Source organism: Nicotiana sylvestris, chromosome 11, assembly GCF_000393655.2.
Source record: "Nicotiana sylvestris chromosome 11, ASM39365v2, whole genome shotgun sequence".
NCBI classification, from domain to species: domain Eukaryota; kingdom Viridiplantae; phylum Streptophyta; class Magnoliopsida; order Solanales; family Solanaceae; genus Nicotiana; species Nicotiana sylvestris.
Window position 1 is genome coordinate 107,950,286 of NC_091067.1, and position 17,473 is coordinate 107,967,758.

The window sequence follows — 17,473 nt, forward strand, 5'->3', positions numbered from 1 at the left end:
GTGCAGGTCTGGGTATTTCCGAACACGGTGGGCGGTGACATCGTGCACGGTTGATTGTTGGAGATTTATGAGGTAGCTACCCGGCGTTCGCAGTCCTTGTTTCTCTTTCCTTGTCTTTTCATTATTTGTATTTTTATATAGACTCTTGTAGACACTTCTTTCTAGACTGGTTGTATAGATGCTCATGAGCTTAGTGACATCCTGATTTGGGAGTTGTGTTTCCGCACTTGTGTTGAATATGCCACCAAGACTTAAGGGTAAGTTTTATAGAGTGGTGGCTTGATCGACTATGCTGTATGGGGCTGGGTGTTGGCCAGTCAAGAACTCCCATATGCAAAAGATGAAAGTAGCAGAGATGAGGATGTTTAGATCGATGTGTAGGTGTACAAAGAGAGATAAGATTAAGAATGAAGCTATCCGGGACAGAGTGGGAGTAGCCTCCGTAGAGGACAAGATGCGGGAGTCGAGGCTGAGATGGTTCAGACATGTTTAAAGAAGAAGCATTGATGCTCCTGACAGGAGGTGTGAGAGGTTGGCCATGGCGAGTTTGCGAAAAAGTCAAGGTAGGCTTAAGAAGTACTGGGGAGAGGTGATTAGACAGGACATGGCGCTGCTTCAGCTCATTAAGGACATGACCCTTGATATGAGGGTGTGGAGGTCGAGGATTAAAGTAAAAGGTTAGTAGGTAGTTTTTAGTTGCTCACCGATAGTCTTAGTAGCACGTATGTCCCTTCATATTGTTAGATTTTTATTGATTTATGTGGTTTTGTTCGTCTCAGGTATTGTATTCCCTATTGCTATTATTTGGTACTACTTATCCTTTATGTCTCCCTTTTTTTTATCTTCCTTCTTTCTTACTTTCTTGCTTTCCTCTTCTTCTTCCTACCCTTCCTGAGCCGAGGGTATATTGGAAACAGGCTCTCTACCTGCATTAGGTAGAGGTAAGGTCTGCATACAGACTTACTTCCCTCCCCAGACCCTACCTGTTGGGAACATAATGGGTTTGTTGTTGTTGTTGTTGTTGTTGTTGTTTGTTGTTGTGCTTGTGTTGCGTTGTTACCCCGTTTTTATGAAAACTCTGGTTATTCAAAATATCTTAATTTATTTTCTGTTAAATATTGGAAGTATTTTGAAAATGTCGGTTTGCCTAGTACCACGATAGGTGCCATCACGACGGGTTAGTATTTGGGTCGTGACACGTTGTATACGGCAAGTGGTGATAAAAACAGAGATCGGGAGGGACATCTAGCGTCTAACAAGCTCTGGCCATTGAAATGAAAAATGATTGAGAAATTAGGAAAGAGAAAAAAGAATGCTTTAAGAAGTTTAATAGTGGAGCTCAGATGAGGCTTTTGCCTTTTGGCCGGATATGGTAATGAAGGTCCGCAAATAGAAAAATAAGGAAGAAGGAGAAAACGGTGAAAAGATATTTTAAGTAAGAAATACACATTTTAGATGCGTGTATTTTACCACTTTGCACGCAACTAGTTGTAACTTTTTAAGAGCTAAATAATTTTACTTTAAAATAGTTCAGGGGTAATAGGACCTCCCAAAAAAAAAGGAATATAGTTGATAATATGATCTTAGGTCGGGGAGGATTTTATACATTATCCCTAATAAGAAATTTAGCGGAAGAATTTTTGAGGTAGGAAGTTGTAATGCTTTTACATGTACGACAACAAAAAACAGGAAGATTTATCCTTTTAATACTTCCAAAAGTTTAGACGAGGCTCTCGACTAATTTTATGTTTGGCCATAAATATTGGCTACTTTCTTTTAGAAAAAAAATTGAAAATATTATTTGTTCAAGAAATATGATCAATAAGCGTATATTAAATTGGAACGGAGGGAGTAATACAAATACAAACCCAAGCAATCCCTCGCAACATAACAAAGCGTCAGCAGGGCAGTGCCAAAAAAAGGGAGTAGAGTCGTAGGCATAGCCAAGCGTATATTAACTTTTTGCTTAAAAATAACCATCCTATCCTTTGTAAACTACTGGAAAAGAAAACAGTAACATATGAAATATTAAATAGATTGAATATTCAATTTCCTTAAAAAAAACTTCTTTTCTTAAATATTTAAGGAAAAAATGCAGAAGTTTTCATCAACACCCAACTTTTACTAAATAGGAAAAATTAAGTCATTCCCAAGTTTGATACATCAATCAAGCACAACTAGCTTTTGATACTCTTCACCAGAAATTGCTGCTTCCATAATAGCTTCGGGATGAAAGTCCCTTTCTTCCAAGAACAAAGTCAGCAAATTCTTTGAAAAACCACTCACTAATGCAACTCCTTTTTGGTTTACTGGCACTGGTGTTGCTCTGGACTCCCTTAAATTCCAAAACACAATTTGAGGTACACAATTCCCTTAACCTTTCTTTGTAAATTTTCTAACAATAGTCTGATAATCTGTCTCCCATGGATTTGCTGAAGCCTTATCAAACTCCATGTCACTGAACACAAACACTTCCTTGATCATCTCATCCTCCTTTAGTTTCCCATTCACAGCTACTTTTAGTATTAGGTCAAACACCTTTTGAAAATCAGTGTTCATTCCCCATTCCATATCTCTCACAAACCCAACCTTGGACCTTAAATCCTCCCCTTCAACTAGTTGAAGCTTTGGGTTCTTGCTGAATGTTATCAACTTTCCTTTCCAAGGCTCGACACTTAATTCTGAAACGAGAACGCCTAGCGCCACTGAAACCTCCATTGGAGTACCCGACATGCTGCCCGAGACATCACAAATAGCAAGACAATTTTTCAGTTTTCCCTTTTGGGACAAGTCATCTACCATTCTCTTCCATTGCAACTCAGCAACTTGACCCCCGTCATCAGTGTGATTTAGTGCTCCTATTATCTGATGAGGCAACAATGCACCCGCAGCAATCTTCGCTTTCCCCTGTTTCACTTTCTCAAGATAATCTTTAAATCTTTCTTCATCATGTTTCAAAAACTTGTCTTTGTACAACTTCATAGCGACTGATGCCACCCTATTGTAAGGAATGGAACCCCAATCATTTCGCCCAATATAAACCTCTGGCAATTCCAGAGCTTTGCGTAAGGGCACTAAAACTTCTTTCCTCAATCGATCCCTCACTCTATAGGCGTAATGTGCATCCTCAATTCCTTCATATTCAGAGTATGACTCTCTTGTAAAAACCTTCCTTGCTATGCTTTCACATAAAAGTGTTCTCTTATCAAAAGACGAATCTAAAGAAGGACACCATTTAGCTGCAAGGCTGATATCTTTCAATTTCCCAGTGTTCAACAACTCAAGATCCACCTTCAAACAATTTGCAAAAAGATCAGATACACGCTCGTGCAAGAATCTATAATCAGGATCGTGCCTATACCTCTCGAAAGCCTTTTTAGCCATCTCGATTTTCCTCTGCTCTCTGGCAGTCCTCGTTTTCTGTTTCTCATTTTCAACTTTGCTCTCATTAGATACTAGAATTCCTCCAAATGGTTTCCAACTTCTGTCCTTTCCAACTTTATATCTATTCAACTTTTTGCTTCCCACCCTGTTACTTAATTCTCTTTCCTTTTTAGCCTTTTTTCTCACATCAGCTCCTTCAAGTAGCCTGTATAGAATCTCAGGCAAATCCTTGAAATACCCGAAATTCACTATGGATTCTAAATTACAAGCAAGGGTTTTAGGGTGTAATTGATGAAGCCATAAAGCGGCAGTGTAGTAACCTTCTTTATCAGATTTGCCAGTGCCACGAACACCACGCAAATTGCAAATAAGTTTCAAGGCGGTTAAAGAATTATGATCCCATGCAAATTGTAAATATTTAGTAAGGAATTGGGAAGGAGTATCAGGAACAACATGAAAGAAGAAATCTAAACAAGGGTTTGAAGTAGAAAGATAAGTTGCTGACATGTTTTCAGTGTAGCCCATATTAGGGGGTTGTGATTTTGTGGAATTGAAATTTGCAACCATTAGATCCATAAAGGGATTGCTAACAGTAGGGGCTGATTGTTGAATGGTGGAGGAAGATTTTTGTGTGCCATAGATTTCTGGAGGACCAACAAGAGAAACCATTGGAATGAATCTAAGTGGAGTCGAAGAAAAGAGAGGCGTGCAACAAGATTTTTATAGGAAAATTATTTACTTGGTGACCAAGTATTTGTTTTTTTAAAAACTAAAATCCTTGTTGGCCAAGTATTTGAAGGTTACGTCGGTTGAGAATTCTTTGTTTATTTTTTATTTTTTTAGAAGCAATATTCTATGTCGGCTAAGAATTACTTAAATCGGTAGACTTTGAATTATGCTGGAAATTTGGAGAAGACTGAACGGTTAACAGCGATTTTTATGGCACCACAAGCTAATTTTTAGTTATTTATATTCTTATTTAGAGGATTAAAGATTAATAGCATAGTTAATGTTACCATTCACGCCTTAGATGTAAAAGGTAATCTCTAAAACTTTTGCTAATCTTGTTTTTGTTTCTTGTTATGTCCATTCTTATCTAATAATGGGAATTTCATGTTTTTTTAAAAAAAAAAAAAAAAAAAATTCACTGAAGCCCCTTAACGTTTAATTGTGGGACTAGGATCATAATCCTCTGCTGCTTCAATTATCCTCCAAAAACTCGTCTCACAATGGGAAGACTTTTAGATTGGAAACCTTTTGGTGTAATCATTCAGACTTTGTAAATTTAGTAAAGGCTTGTTGGCAAAACAATGATCTCAACAAAGCTCAATAATTTAAAAGTAGATATTCACTCTAATAACTCAAATAAAAGTTCGGAGGAACCGTTAAATCTGTCAATTGCTTTATAAAAATTAAGTAAAGAAGAATAGCCAAATTAGAATTAGACTGAATGAAAGAGTGAAGATGAATAGCCAAAAAGATGACGATTTCATGTTGAGAAAAATTTCAAGAATTGAAATTTTCTAGTGCAACAATTCTTTATAGTTGCTAAAAGTATATAGAATAGTACACTTACACAAAGTGACATATTAACTACCACACCTTTTCAAAGAATAGATTTGTTTTATGAAAAGAAATGACACATCCTCACATTTAAATTTTTTATTCATCTAAATAACTACACTATTCTTCTTAACTTTCGTCATTTGTTTCTCTCCATTTCTATACTTCTTTGTTACCCATTGAATGCTAATTTTTAACGTTTAGAGAATTTATTTAAAGAAAATAGAAGAGACATAAGACTAACATAGTTTTTTCCGAACTATGACTATGAGAAAAAGAAAAAAAAGTAAAAAGATAAAATGCATGTCATGAAAGCATGAAGCAAAACCAATTTAATTCCTCCGTCATATATATTATACAAAGAGCATAGCAACAATTAAAGAGCATAACAAATATTGAATCACATTACCTGTGAAATAGAAAAACCATAGACAAAGAAAAGCACATCAAGAACAAAAATCTTTACTTTAACACAAAATGTACTTCAAACCACACTTGATATACCTAAACGATAACAGTAGGAAGCCAAACAACTAAAACAATAATCTATTAACATACACTCGGAAGCCCCCGTTAGCACCGAAAACGTGAAATCAATTGAAACATATTACACGCCTAAGAAAAGGGGATTGACAATATGTATATGAAATCTATATGATTGAATTTATTGAAAAAGGAAATGTTACGGTGAAAAGTTTGTAACTCATCTAAAATTATAATGATCTCGTTAATTAGTGATTCAATCAATATGATAAATATTATTAAGATTTAAGAGCATTTAAGAATGTCTTTTTGTGTTATTTAATCTAACACGTAAATGGAAGAAAAAGGAAGGAAAATCCAAAAAATTGAGAAAAAAAGATAAATATATTTTTTAGGCAAAGAGTGTAAGACCTGGCCATTCGTTTTGAGAATTAACGCCCCGATCTCCTATTAACTACTTTCTTTGTATTTATTTCTGCTATTATAATTTGCCGGAAAGATTCGTTTTGAGTTTCGGAGTGTTTTGGGACATTTAGTCCCTAAATGAGAGCTTAAGCTTTAGAATTTGGACCATAATCGGAATAGTATGAAGACGGCCTCGGAATGGAATTCCGTCAATTCCGTTAGCTCCGTTGAGTGATTTCGGACTTAGAGGCGTGTTCGGATTGTGTTTTGGAGGTCCGTAGCTTATTTAGGCTTGAAATGCCGAAAGTGAAATTTTTGAAGTTTCCGGATCGATAGTGAAATTTTGATATCGGCGTCGGAATCCCATTCCGAAAGTTGGAATAGCTCCATAATATTGAATGCGGCTTGTGCCAAAATTTAGGGTCAATCGGACATGGTTTGGATGGTTTCGGCATCGGTTGTAGAATTCTTAAGGTTTTATGTTCATTAGCCTTAGATTGAAGGGTGATTCTTGGTTCTAGCATTGGTTAATATGATTTGAGGGTTCGACTGAGTTCATATGATGTTTTAGGATTGGTTGGTATATTTGGTTGAGGTCCCAGGGGCCTCGGGTGAGTTTCAGATGCTTAATGGAAGTTGAAATTTAGACTTAGGCTAATTCTGAAGTTTGCCGCTTCTGGTATTTTCGCACCTGCGGTGAGGAGCCCGCAGGTGTGGCCTACCGAAGTTAGGAAAGAGCTCGTAGGTGCGGTTTGGGGCACAAAGGACAGTGACCGCAGATGCAGCTCAAGGACCGTAAAAGCGGACCATATTTGCGGAGAAAGGAACGCAGGTGCGGTGCCTAGGGAGTTAATGAAATTCGCAGATGCGGAGCCCAAGCTGCAGGTGCGGGACTGTAGGTGCGGCTCCATGAACCGCAGATGCGAAAATCGCTGGGCATTTATAGAAAATTTGAGGGTTTGAAATTTCATAACACAAAAGTGGAATCGGAGCTCGGTGGGAGACGATTTTTCGAGGGGTTTTGAAGGAGAATCATTGGGTAATTAATTCTAACTCGATTTTGATCATAATACTACAATCTATTGTTGTTTTCCTCTTCTAATTAAGAAAATTGAGGGTAAAAGTTTGAAAATGGGAGAAAAGTTCCCCAATTTAAAATTCGAGTTTTCAGTGAGATTTTGGCGTCGGATTTTGGTGACTTTTGTTCGAGTGTGCTCGTGAGTGAATGAGTGTTCATAATTCGTAATTTTTACCCGATTCCGAGGCGTGGGCCGAATTTTGGGCGTTTTTCTATTTTCTTACCTTAGCTTTGATTCCTTTAGCTAAATTCATTGTTTGTAGTTATATTTACATTATGAAATTTATTTGATTGGATTTGGGCCACTCGGAGTTGGATACTCGTGGCAAGGGCATGATTTCGGATTCATTTTGAGCTGGTTCGAGTAAGTGGCTTGCCTAACCTTGTGTAGGGAAACTCCCCTTAAGATTTGGTATTGTTGTTATATGAATACCATGTACTTGAGGTGACGAGTGCGTACACGTGCTAATTGTTGGAAAACCCCGTTTTCATCAAGTAAATATCTGTGTTTCCTTTTTGTTGAACACTACTTGTATTTAAAGCCTACTGTTTAGCTTAGGAAAGCATGCTTAAGTGACTTAACTGTTCTATCTACTTAAACTGTTTACTTGAGTTCTGTGCAGCATGTTTCGAATAGAAATCTCTGTTTTCTTGATACGAACTTGGATAGAACTGTAGATTCTTTCTGGGTACCGCTGTGGTGTACTAATGCTCTTTCCTGCACATATTTTTATTTCGTGTGCAGATCTAGGTTCTTCTGCTCAACCGTTCTATCAGTGAGTCGGGCGATATCAGAGACTTCGAGGTATATCCGCCGCGTCCGCATACCTAGAAGTCCCTCTCTATTCTCTCATTTAGATTTAGACTTCCTGTATTTACTTTTGATTAGACATTCTAGATTTAGAACATTGTGTAGTTTCTATAGCTTGTGATTTCATAAGATTCTGAGTTTTAGGAGTTTTGATTTAGTTCTGAGAGTGTGTATTGTATATGCCGAGCGGCATTTTAAACCCTTTTATTTTACCCTTAACTTGCCAGTTTCATATTTCATTTCCTTTTTCTGTAATTTGTTAGGCTTACCTAATCGTAGAGACTAGGTGCCATCACGATAGTTCATGGAGGGAGAACTTGGGTCATGACAAGTTGGTATTAGAGCTCTAGTTTCATAGGAGTCATGAATCACAAGCCAGTTTATTAGAGCCTTGTAGATCGGTACGGAGACATTTGTACTTATCTACAAGAGGCTATGTAACTGCTAGGAAAAATACCACTTCATTTAATATCCTTGTCGTGCGAGATTTCAATATCAAAATTTTAAACCTCTATCTTCTATTCTCTCACAGATGATGAGGACACGTGCTACCGGAGATGACCAGGCACCCGTGCCCTCTGCTAGAGCCACCAGAGGTTGGGGCCGGGGTAGAGGTCGAGGACGCGCACGTGGTGCAGCCAGAGAACCTACGCAAGCTACCATAGAAGATCCACTAGCAACTCCAGCCGGAGCCCAGGCACCTAATACGCCTACTGCTACTACTATTCCCAGCTCTTCAGGAGACCCTTGCACAGTTTGTGAGCATGTACACCACTTTAGCTCAGGTAGGGTTGATTCCCCTTACTGCAGCCACATCTTAGGCCTGGGGAGGAGCACAGAATCCCGCCGCCCGCACTCCTGAGCAGCGGGTTCAGGTTGATCAGATCCCATAGGTTATACAGGTACCGTTTGTAGCCCCAGTTCAGCGCAACAGCTTCAGAGGATAAGCAACTGAGGCTTGAGAGGTTCAAGAAGTGCAAGCCTCCTATATTCAGTAGTCTAGCATTAGATGATGCTCTGGGATTTCTGGAGGAGTGCTACCGTATCCTCTGCACTATAGGTATATCATGATCGAGTGGGGGTTTTTTCACTGCCATCCAGCTTCAAGGAGCAATCTATCAGTGGTGGCGTACTTATGAGTTGGACAGCCCAATTGAGGTAGCTTCCCTTACATGGACCCAGTTTTCAGATATGTTTTTGAGGGAGTATGTTCCTTAGAGCCTCAGGGATGCATGGCGCGCAGATTTTGAACATTTGCGCCAGGTACTATGACTATTTCGGAGCATGCTGTCCGTTTCATTAACTTGGCTAGGCATTCACCGGTTTATTGAGGGGCTTATTCCTAGCATTAGATCTAGCTTGGCCCGGGAGTTGGAGATGGATAACTCTTATCAGCAGGTGGTGATTATTGCTAGGAGAGTAGAGAGCATGCATACTCGGGATAGAGAGGAGAGAGAGGCCAAGAGATCTCGAGAGTCGGGCCATTATTCCAGTGCCCGTGCCCCAGATGCAGTTCGTCATGGTAGGGGTTATATGAGTCACCCCGTTCATTCAGCTCTTCCAATAGCCAGTGGTATTCCAGCTCCTCCTAGACCTCAAGAGCCTTATTATGCACCTCCAATATCTAGTGTGCTTCATGCACGGGGTGCTTTCAGTGGTCAATCCAGCAGACCTAGCCCGAGCCAGTCACAGCCGCCACTTCCTCCTAAAGCTTGTTTTGAGTATGGCGACACATACCATATGGTGAGAGATTGCCCTAGACTTAGGAGGGGTGCACATCCACAGACTTCTCATCCAAAACGTGCTCCGTAGAGTTCCCAGGCCATGATCACAACACCAGTTGCTGCCCCACCTGCCTAGCCAGCTAGAGGTGGAGGTCGGGCAGGTAGAGGTCGCCCTAGGGGGGGAGGCCAGGCCAAATATTATGACCTTCTTGCCCGTACTAAGGCTGTTGCCTCCGATTCTATCATCATAGGTATTGCACTGGTTTGTCATAGATATGCATTGGTTTTATTTGATCTAGGCTCCATTTATTCTTATGTGTCCTCTTATTTTGCCCCGCATTTGGGCGTATCTCGGGATTCTTTGAGATCCCATGTTTATGTTTCTATTCTTGTGGGAGATTCTCTTATTATGGACCGCGTTTATGTAATGACCCGGCCAGTCGTTTCATGAGTTACCACTCTTTTTCCCTTATGGAGGTCCTGCATTCGCGAAGGGTTGGGGTCAGTGAGCTTCACGTTCGCGGGTGTGGGGTCGCGTTTGCGATGGGTGGGAAGGCTGAGGCTTCGCTTTCACATATGGGTGTTGCGTTCGCGATGAAGGAAAAGTGGTAAACGGCAGGTTGTGCTTCGCGAACGCGAGGCATTGACCGCATTCGCGAAGAAGAGGTTTTAAGTGCTGGGCATTTTAAAAGATCAATTCAACAATTTTTAGCCTAAGTTTCACCATTTTTAGGTGATTTTAGAGCTTTTTGAAGAGGATTGAAGAGGGAATCAAGGGGGGAACACTTGGATGTAAGATTTATGGACTTAATACTCAATCCTAATGTGTTTTCTACCTAATTAATCATGGAATTTGTGGAATTTAAGCCTAAAAATTTGAAGTTAGGGCTTGGAAATTGGAGACCTAAATTTAGGGATTTGAGGGGTCATTTGTGGTCTGATTTTGATGTATTTGATACGTATGAACTTGTGGGAAGACAATGAGTCTATTGATGTAATTTTTATCGAATTCCGAGATGTGGGCCCAGGGGTCGGGTTTGGCCAATTTTGGGATTTGTGTTGTAATTTGATTACTTTCGAGTGGGCTATGTTCCCTTAGAATATTTTGATGGTTATGTACTGATTTTGGTTAGATTTGGAGCATCCGGAGGCCGATTCGAGAGGCAAAGGCATCGCAGACTGGAGTTTGGACCGGATAGAGGTGAGTAATGATTGTAAATATTGTCCTGAGGGTATGAAAGCCTGGATTTCACATCGTTGTGCTATTTTGAGGTGACAAACACGCTAGATGACGAGTGTGGTGTCGTACACCATTGGGGATTGTGACCTAGTCCATCCCATATGACTGTTTAACTGCGTATTTGATTGAAAACTGTTTGCTATCATCATGTTTTGGGCAAAATGCCATATTTGGGCCTCGTGCCAACTGTTTTGGACCCTTAGGGGATTTTTACTAATATTCCTCACTGTTTTGACTTTATATTTGTACTCCTATATTCTACTATTTTCATAACTCAGCTATGTTTACTTTGTTTTGACATCTTAAAAGATATTTTGAGTCGAGCATCATATTTTATTATGCCCGAGTGGCTTTTAGAGATTTTTGACTGAGTAGGGCCGAGGGACTATGTTGTGAGGTTATTATGGGATCGGGCTACGCGCCACTGATTCATGATTATGAGGCCTAGGCCTGAGTTGTACGCCACAAGATGGCTTGATATGAGGCCGAGAGCCTGTTTGATTATGCCTCGAGATGGCTTGTTATTGCGTTTGGGCCGAAAGGGGCCCCTCACGAAGTCTATACATCCCTAGTGAGCGCGGGTACCCAATGTGAGACGTGTCATAGACCGAGGGGCTGATGTTATTCCATGCTATTGCCCGAGGGGCTGATACGAGTGATTGTGAGATAGCCCGAGGGGCTGATTCTGTTGGTACTTTGCCCGAGGGGATGGATTTAAGTGTATATCTTTTCCCACTGTTTTTTCATTCACTCGTTTAACTGTTAAAAGGTGTTTTAAAGAAGCTTATACTGAACCAAGGTGTTTTTACAAGTTTTCACTATTTTATTGCATTGTATTGGTTTTAAAGAAGCTTATACTGAACCAGCTACCTTTACTTTTATTACTCACTTATTTGGCGTATTCACATTATTCCCTGCACCCTGTGTGCAGATTCGGAGCCTCAGGTCCCGTTAGCCAGGGCTAATTGCTTCTAGCAGGCTGTTCGGAGTTCACTAGGTAGTTGCTCGGCGTTCGCAACCCAGTGCTTCTCCCTCTTATCTTAGTTTCCATAGTATTAGTTCTGTACAAGACTGTGTAGACTATTCGTACTTTTAGACCGATGTTTTAGATGCTCATGACTGGTGACACCCCGATGTTAGGTTGTGTTTATTTTCGCAAGTGTTATGCTACACTCTATTTTGGGATTTATCACTTATTAATGACTTAAATTGAATTATTATAACTGTTTTAAATGGATACTATCCATAGCTGGTGGAACTGGTGGTCGTCCATCCTGACCGTTCGCTCGTGTCCTTAACATCTATGATAGAATAGAATAACAGAAGTTTAGTACTCGGATCGACAGATTCTCACGACAAGAATTTCAAGAATATGAAGTTTTTCCTAAAGGTTCTGTAGCCTCCCGATGATAAATACAGACGTCTCCGTACTAATCCGCAAGACTCTACAAAACCTGCTCATGACTCGTGAGACCTATGTAACCTAGGCTCTGATACCAACTTGTCACGACCCTAAAACCGGACCCGGTCATGATGCCGCCTACGGGTATTCTGGAGACCAGCAGGGTCGCTTTCACTACTTTTCAGTTTTCTGGAGCTGCCTTCACTCGGTGGGAGGCTTATGAGAGGCGTAAGCCTATTGGTGCAACACCCCTTACCTGGCAGCAGTTCTTCGTTCTCTTTTTGGAGAAGTATGTGCCACAGTCTCGCAAAGAAGAGCTGCGCAGGTAGTTCGAGTGGTTGCATTAGGGAGAGATGACTGTGACGCAGTATGAGATGAGGTTCTTGGAGTTAGCTCGTGATAACTAGGGATTATAGTTCATTTTACACTCCTCTTTACTTGAGTTTTGATTAAAAATGTATACAAAATAGTCCCAAAGGCTTACATGTTGTACTTGTTTGCAGGGTTTGGTCAAAAAGGTGACAATTAGTCAAAACCAACTCAAAAAGGATTGAAACATGCACAAGTACCAAAAACAAGTCAAAGCACAGTTACAACAAACCCACCGCGACCGCAGTCCATTTAGTGCGGTTCGCGGTGAGGAGATTCAGAGAAGTGCAACTTTGGAAGCTCAAGCACTACGACCGCAAACCATTTTGTGTGGACCGCAGTAGCCTCACCGCGGCCGCAATCGAGTTTATGCGGTCCGCGGAGCAGAGATTCAGAGAGCTGGGATTTCAACTGTTGGAAGCCAATGCGGTCCGTGATCCTTTTTGTGCAGACTGCAATTGAAGCCACCGCGATCGCGGTGCATTTTATGCGGCCCGCGGTGCATTTTATGCGGACCGCAATACTTCGTCAGGGGTATATTTTTCCAGAAAATTTGGCCTAGTATAAATACTTTCTTTTCACATTTTAGGCTATCTTTTGTAATCTGTTAGAGACCAGAGCACGTGAACGACGTTTTATGTCCATTTTGAGTAATTTGTAGCTAGATTACACTGAATCTTCTTTATCTTATTTTATAATTAAATCATATGGGTTATTCTTCGTCTATTTATCTATTTTATTCCATTATTATGAGTAGCTAGACCCATTAGCTAGGGTTGTGGCACAACCCTAGTGTGGGTATTTGATGGGTCTTTTGATTTAAGGCTTAGATGTTTATGGGTAGTTGATATTTGGACTGATTTTTGTCTTCCATGTTGAATTAGTGGTTGTAAACACTAATTTGTGCCTATTTGACTTGGATTCTTCTTGAGAAAGAGAGCTTGAGTCTAGGAAAATCAGTCCAACAAGGAATGGGGGTGTAATCAAGAGATTGATAGCCCCAATTAAAGGGTTAAACCTAGAGATGGTAATACCCGACTTGAGCCTATATTGTTTGCACAATTTTGACACCCAATTGGTCTTGAGAAAGTTAATTAGGGCAAAGTCACTCAAGCTACCGAGAGGTATAGAGTGAGTAATTTCGTGCATTGGTTATATCACAATCCCCAACATAACGTCTTTGCCTTAGGCTTTAGATCCCGTCAAGTATTCACCTAGGAGAAAGTCACTTCCCTAGTGCTTCTTTAACTATTTAGAAAACCTTACAAGCAATCATACTTAGTTTAATTTAGCTTATCAGTAGCATAAATATTAGAAATAACAACCAACAAAAAGATTATTGGAAGTGTAATTAAGAGCACCACGCATTTCTAGTTTAGATAGGAATCCAATTCCCACTTCTAGCTCCCTGTGGATTCGATCCCGACCATCTCGGGTAAAAGCTGCTTCGACCGCTCTCGACACTTTGTAGTGGTGTAGGGTTGGCTCTGATCACTTTTTGGCGCCGTTGTCGGGGAGCTAATGGTTTTGGCTATCAATCTAAATAGTTTTGTGTATTGTTCTTCTTTCCTTCTCCGTTACTAGTTTGTGTGTGTCGCAAATTCAGGTACAAAATGGCAGCAAACAACGCACCTCTTTGAGATCTTCCACCGGGGGGAGGAGGTAGATGACAATATTGATGATGAGGTTCCTATTGTACCTCAAGGACAAAGGAGAGGCGGCCAGGACAATGATAATGTTCATGACCCTCCTCCGCTACCTCCAAGAGTGGCTCTTCGAGTGCTTCCCAACCAAAGATATGCTAGTGCAATTCTCCTACCCCGAATCCGGGCGAGCATTTTTCAAATTACAAATATGATGCTGACATTGTTGGAGCAGCGAAGGTATTTCACGGGTGCTCCCAATCAGAATGCTTATAAACATCTCAAGGATTTCGTGGATACTTGTTGGGGGAGCAAGCAAACTAAAGTGTCAGAGGATGCACTTCGGTTGAGATTATTCCCTTTCTCACTTAGAGGGAAGGCATTGGATTGGCTTGAACGACTATTCAACCATTCCATCACTACTTGGGATGAGTTGGAGGATAAATTCATTGCAAAGTTTTTCTCGTCGGGGCACATGGCAGCATTGAGAGATGAGATCTTAGCTTTCAAGTAGGAGCCCACCGAACCATTACATAAGATATGGGAGAGATACAGAACCATGGTAAAGGAATGTCCCAACAATGATATGACTGAGGCAATGATACAATGGAGATTCTACCGGGATATTAACACAACAAATCAGTGCATAGTGAACCAACTTGCTGGGGGTAATTTCATGAAGCTGTCTTATGATGAGGCTTGTGACATTCTTGATGAAATGGCTGACACGTCCCCCACTTGGCAAAGCAGAGCCAATGTGCCACAGGGTGACCCCACGGTCACTCACTTGCACAAAGAGCTACATGATCATGGGCAGGCAATAGCAGAGCTGACAACAACAATGAACCAGTTAGCAAAGACACAATTACAGTAGGTTCAAAATTCACTCCAAGTAAATGTTATGGAGGGTGTCAACATGCTAGTGAACAAAAGAAGACAAAGAGGTCAACATAACCAAGGGAGTTCGGATCAATATGACAATGATAGTAGTGGATTCCAAGATGATGGTTATGATGGGAAGAATGAAGAAGTGCAATATGTGAAAAATTATCACGGCCAAATGGGTAATTCTTCAAACCAACAACAGTGGAGACCCTAAGGCAATTGGGGCAATCAACAATAACAATGGAATAGTAATTGGGGGAACAACAACCAAAATTCCAATTGGGGTAATCAGAACAATCAGGGTAATTGGAATGGCAACAATAACAACTGGGGTGGTAACAACAATTAGGGTAGTTGGAACAATGGCAATCAAGAAAATCGGGGGCAAGGCTTTCAAAGGCCCCCAATATATCAACAACCGAACAATCCACCCCCATTTCTATCCCAAGGTCCTAGTTCTTCCAACAATGAAATGGGAAGAATTGAAATGATGTTTGAACAGATGGTGAAAAAGAATGCAGATTCTGATGCTCAGTTGGCTTTCCACAATACTTCAATCAGAAACTTGGAGGTTCAATTAGGCCAAATCTTACAATCCTTGAATACTCGCCCTAAGGGGGCTCTACTAAGTGATACGGTAGTAAACCCGAAAGGTGGGAAGCATTTCGGGCATGTAATGGTGGTAACTACAAGAAGTGGACGAGGCGGTGATGTGAATGCCTCTAAACAGAAGAAATTTTGAGCGATGAAGTTGAGTTGCAAGAAGATGAGATTCCTTTGGTGGTTGAAAATGTGATTAATGAGAACGTGAATGAGGAAGTGAGGATTGATATCCAAGAAGCCGAGGTGGAAACTCAGAATGACGTGAACCCGTTTAGGGAACACGTAATAGACATGCCGGAAACGGTTGTGCCTAAAGCCAAGGCTCCTTTGCCAAGGCCACCTCCACCTTATCCTCAAAAGCTCGCGAAGTAGAAAAATGAGAATCAGTTTAAGAAGTTTATTGACATGATGAAGAGATTATCCATTAATGTGCCTTTGGTGGAGGCTCTAGAGCAAATGCCAGGTTATGCTAAATTCATGAAGGACTTGGTGACAAAGAAAAGATCCATGGGTTGTTAAAATATCAAGATGACCAACCAAGTTAGTGCAATAGTGCACTCAATGGCCCCAAAGCTAGAAGATCCAGGTGCTTTCACCATTCCTTGCACCATTGGGAGTGCGGACTTTGGAAAACCTCTTTGTGATTTGGGGGCAAGTCTCAACTTGATGCCCTACTCAATTTTCAAGACTTTGGGTATTGGGAAACCGAGGCTGACTTCTATGAGATTGCAAATGGCGGACAGAACTATGAAGAGACCATTGGTTATTATTGATGATGTTCTTGTCCGGGTGGACAAATTTATCTTACCAGCCGATTTTGTGATTTTGGATTGTGAGGTAGATTATGAGGTTCCAATCATATTGGGAAGACCTTTACTTACTACTGCGAAGGCCTTAGTTGATGTGGAAGCAGGGGAACTCACCTTCCGGGTGGGTGATGAGAAAGTGGTCTTTCATGTGTGAAGTCAATGAAGAAGCCCAACAGTTCTGAAGCATGCTCTTTTGTGGACCTTGTCACGACAGTGATAGTTGATGATACTAGTGCAATGATCAATGTGGAGGACTCTCTAGAGGCAATATTGTTGAATCGTGATGTAAATGAGGATGAATGACGAGTGGAGTGTATGAATGCTTTGCATGGAATGGGCTCATATTCTTATGAGCCTAGGAAACTCTCTTTGGATCTTGCGAATCGGAAGACTCCACCAACAAAACATTCAATTGAGGAACCTCCGGTGTTGGAGTTGAAGTCGTTGCCTCCACACCTTAGGTATGAATTCTTAGTCCCTAGTTCAACTTTGCCAGTTATTATTTCCTCTTGTCTTACTAACATGCAGGTTGATGCCACATTGGCGGTGCTTCAAAAGCGGAAGAAGGCAATTGGATGGACCTTAGCTAATATTCGGGGGATAAGCCCCGCATTTTGTATGCACAAGATTATTCTGGAAGATGATGCAATGCCCTCATTGGAACATCAAAGGAGGTTGAACGAGGCAATGCAAGAAGTTGTGAAAAAGGAGGTGATCAAGTGGTTGGATGTCGGGGTTGTGTACCCCATCTCTGATAGCTCTTGGACTTCGCCGGAGCAATGTGTGCCAAAGAAGGGTGGTATAACCATGGTTACCAATGCACAAAATGAGTTGATTCCTACCAGGACCGTCACCGGGTGGAGGGTGTGCATGGATTATCGCAAGTTGAATAAAGTGACCCGAAAGGATCATTTTTCATTGCCTTTTCTTGATCAGATGTTAGACAGACTTGCTGGGAGGCACTTCTACTGTTTCTTGGATGGGTATTCTGGGTACAACAAAATTTTGATCGCTTCGTAAGATCAGGAGAAGACCACATTCACTTGTCCATATGGTACCTTTGCTTTTTCTAGG

The 17,473-nt window shown here is 40.9% G+C and overlaps 2 protein-coding genes across 2 annotated transcripts; one reads left to right on the plus strand and one right to left on the minus strand.

Annotated features, from left to right (window-relative positions):
• Nucleotides 1-2,021: 2,021 nt before the first annotated feature.
• On the minus strand, nt 2,022-4,062 carry LOC104243676 (uncharacterized). The gene has a single exon (XM_070162593.1). It carries the CDS (start codon nt 4,051-4,053, stop codon nt 2,374-2,376), a length of 1,680 nt encoding a protein of 559 aa, XP_070018694.1. The 5' UTR covers nt 4,054-4,062; the 3' UTR covers nt 2,022-2,373.
• Nucleotides 4,063-16,118: 12,056 nt separating this feature from the next.
• LOC138881451 (uncharacterized) lies at nt 16,119-16,553 on the plus strand. The gene has a single exon (XM_070161677.1). It carries the CDS (start codon nt 16,119-16,121, stop codon nt 16,551-16,553), a length of 435 nt encoding a protein of 144 aa, XP_070017778.1.
• Nucleotides 16,554-17,473: the final 920 nt, after the last annotated feature.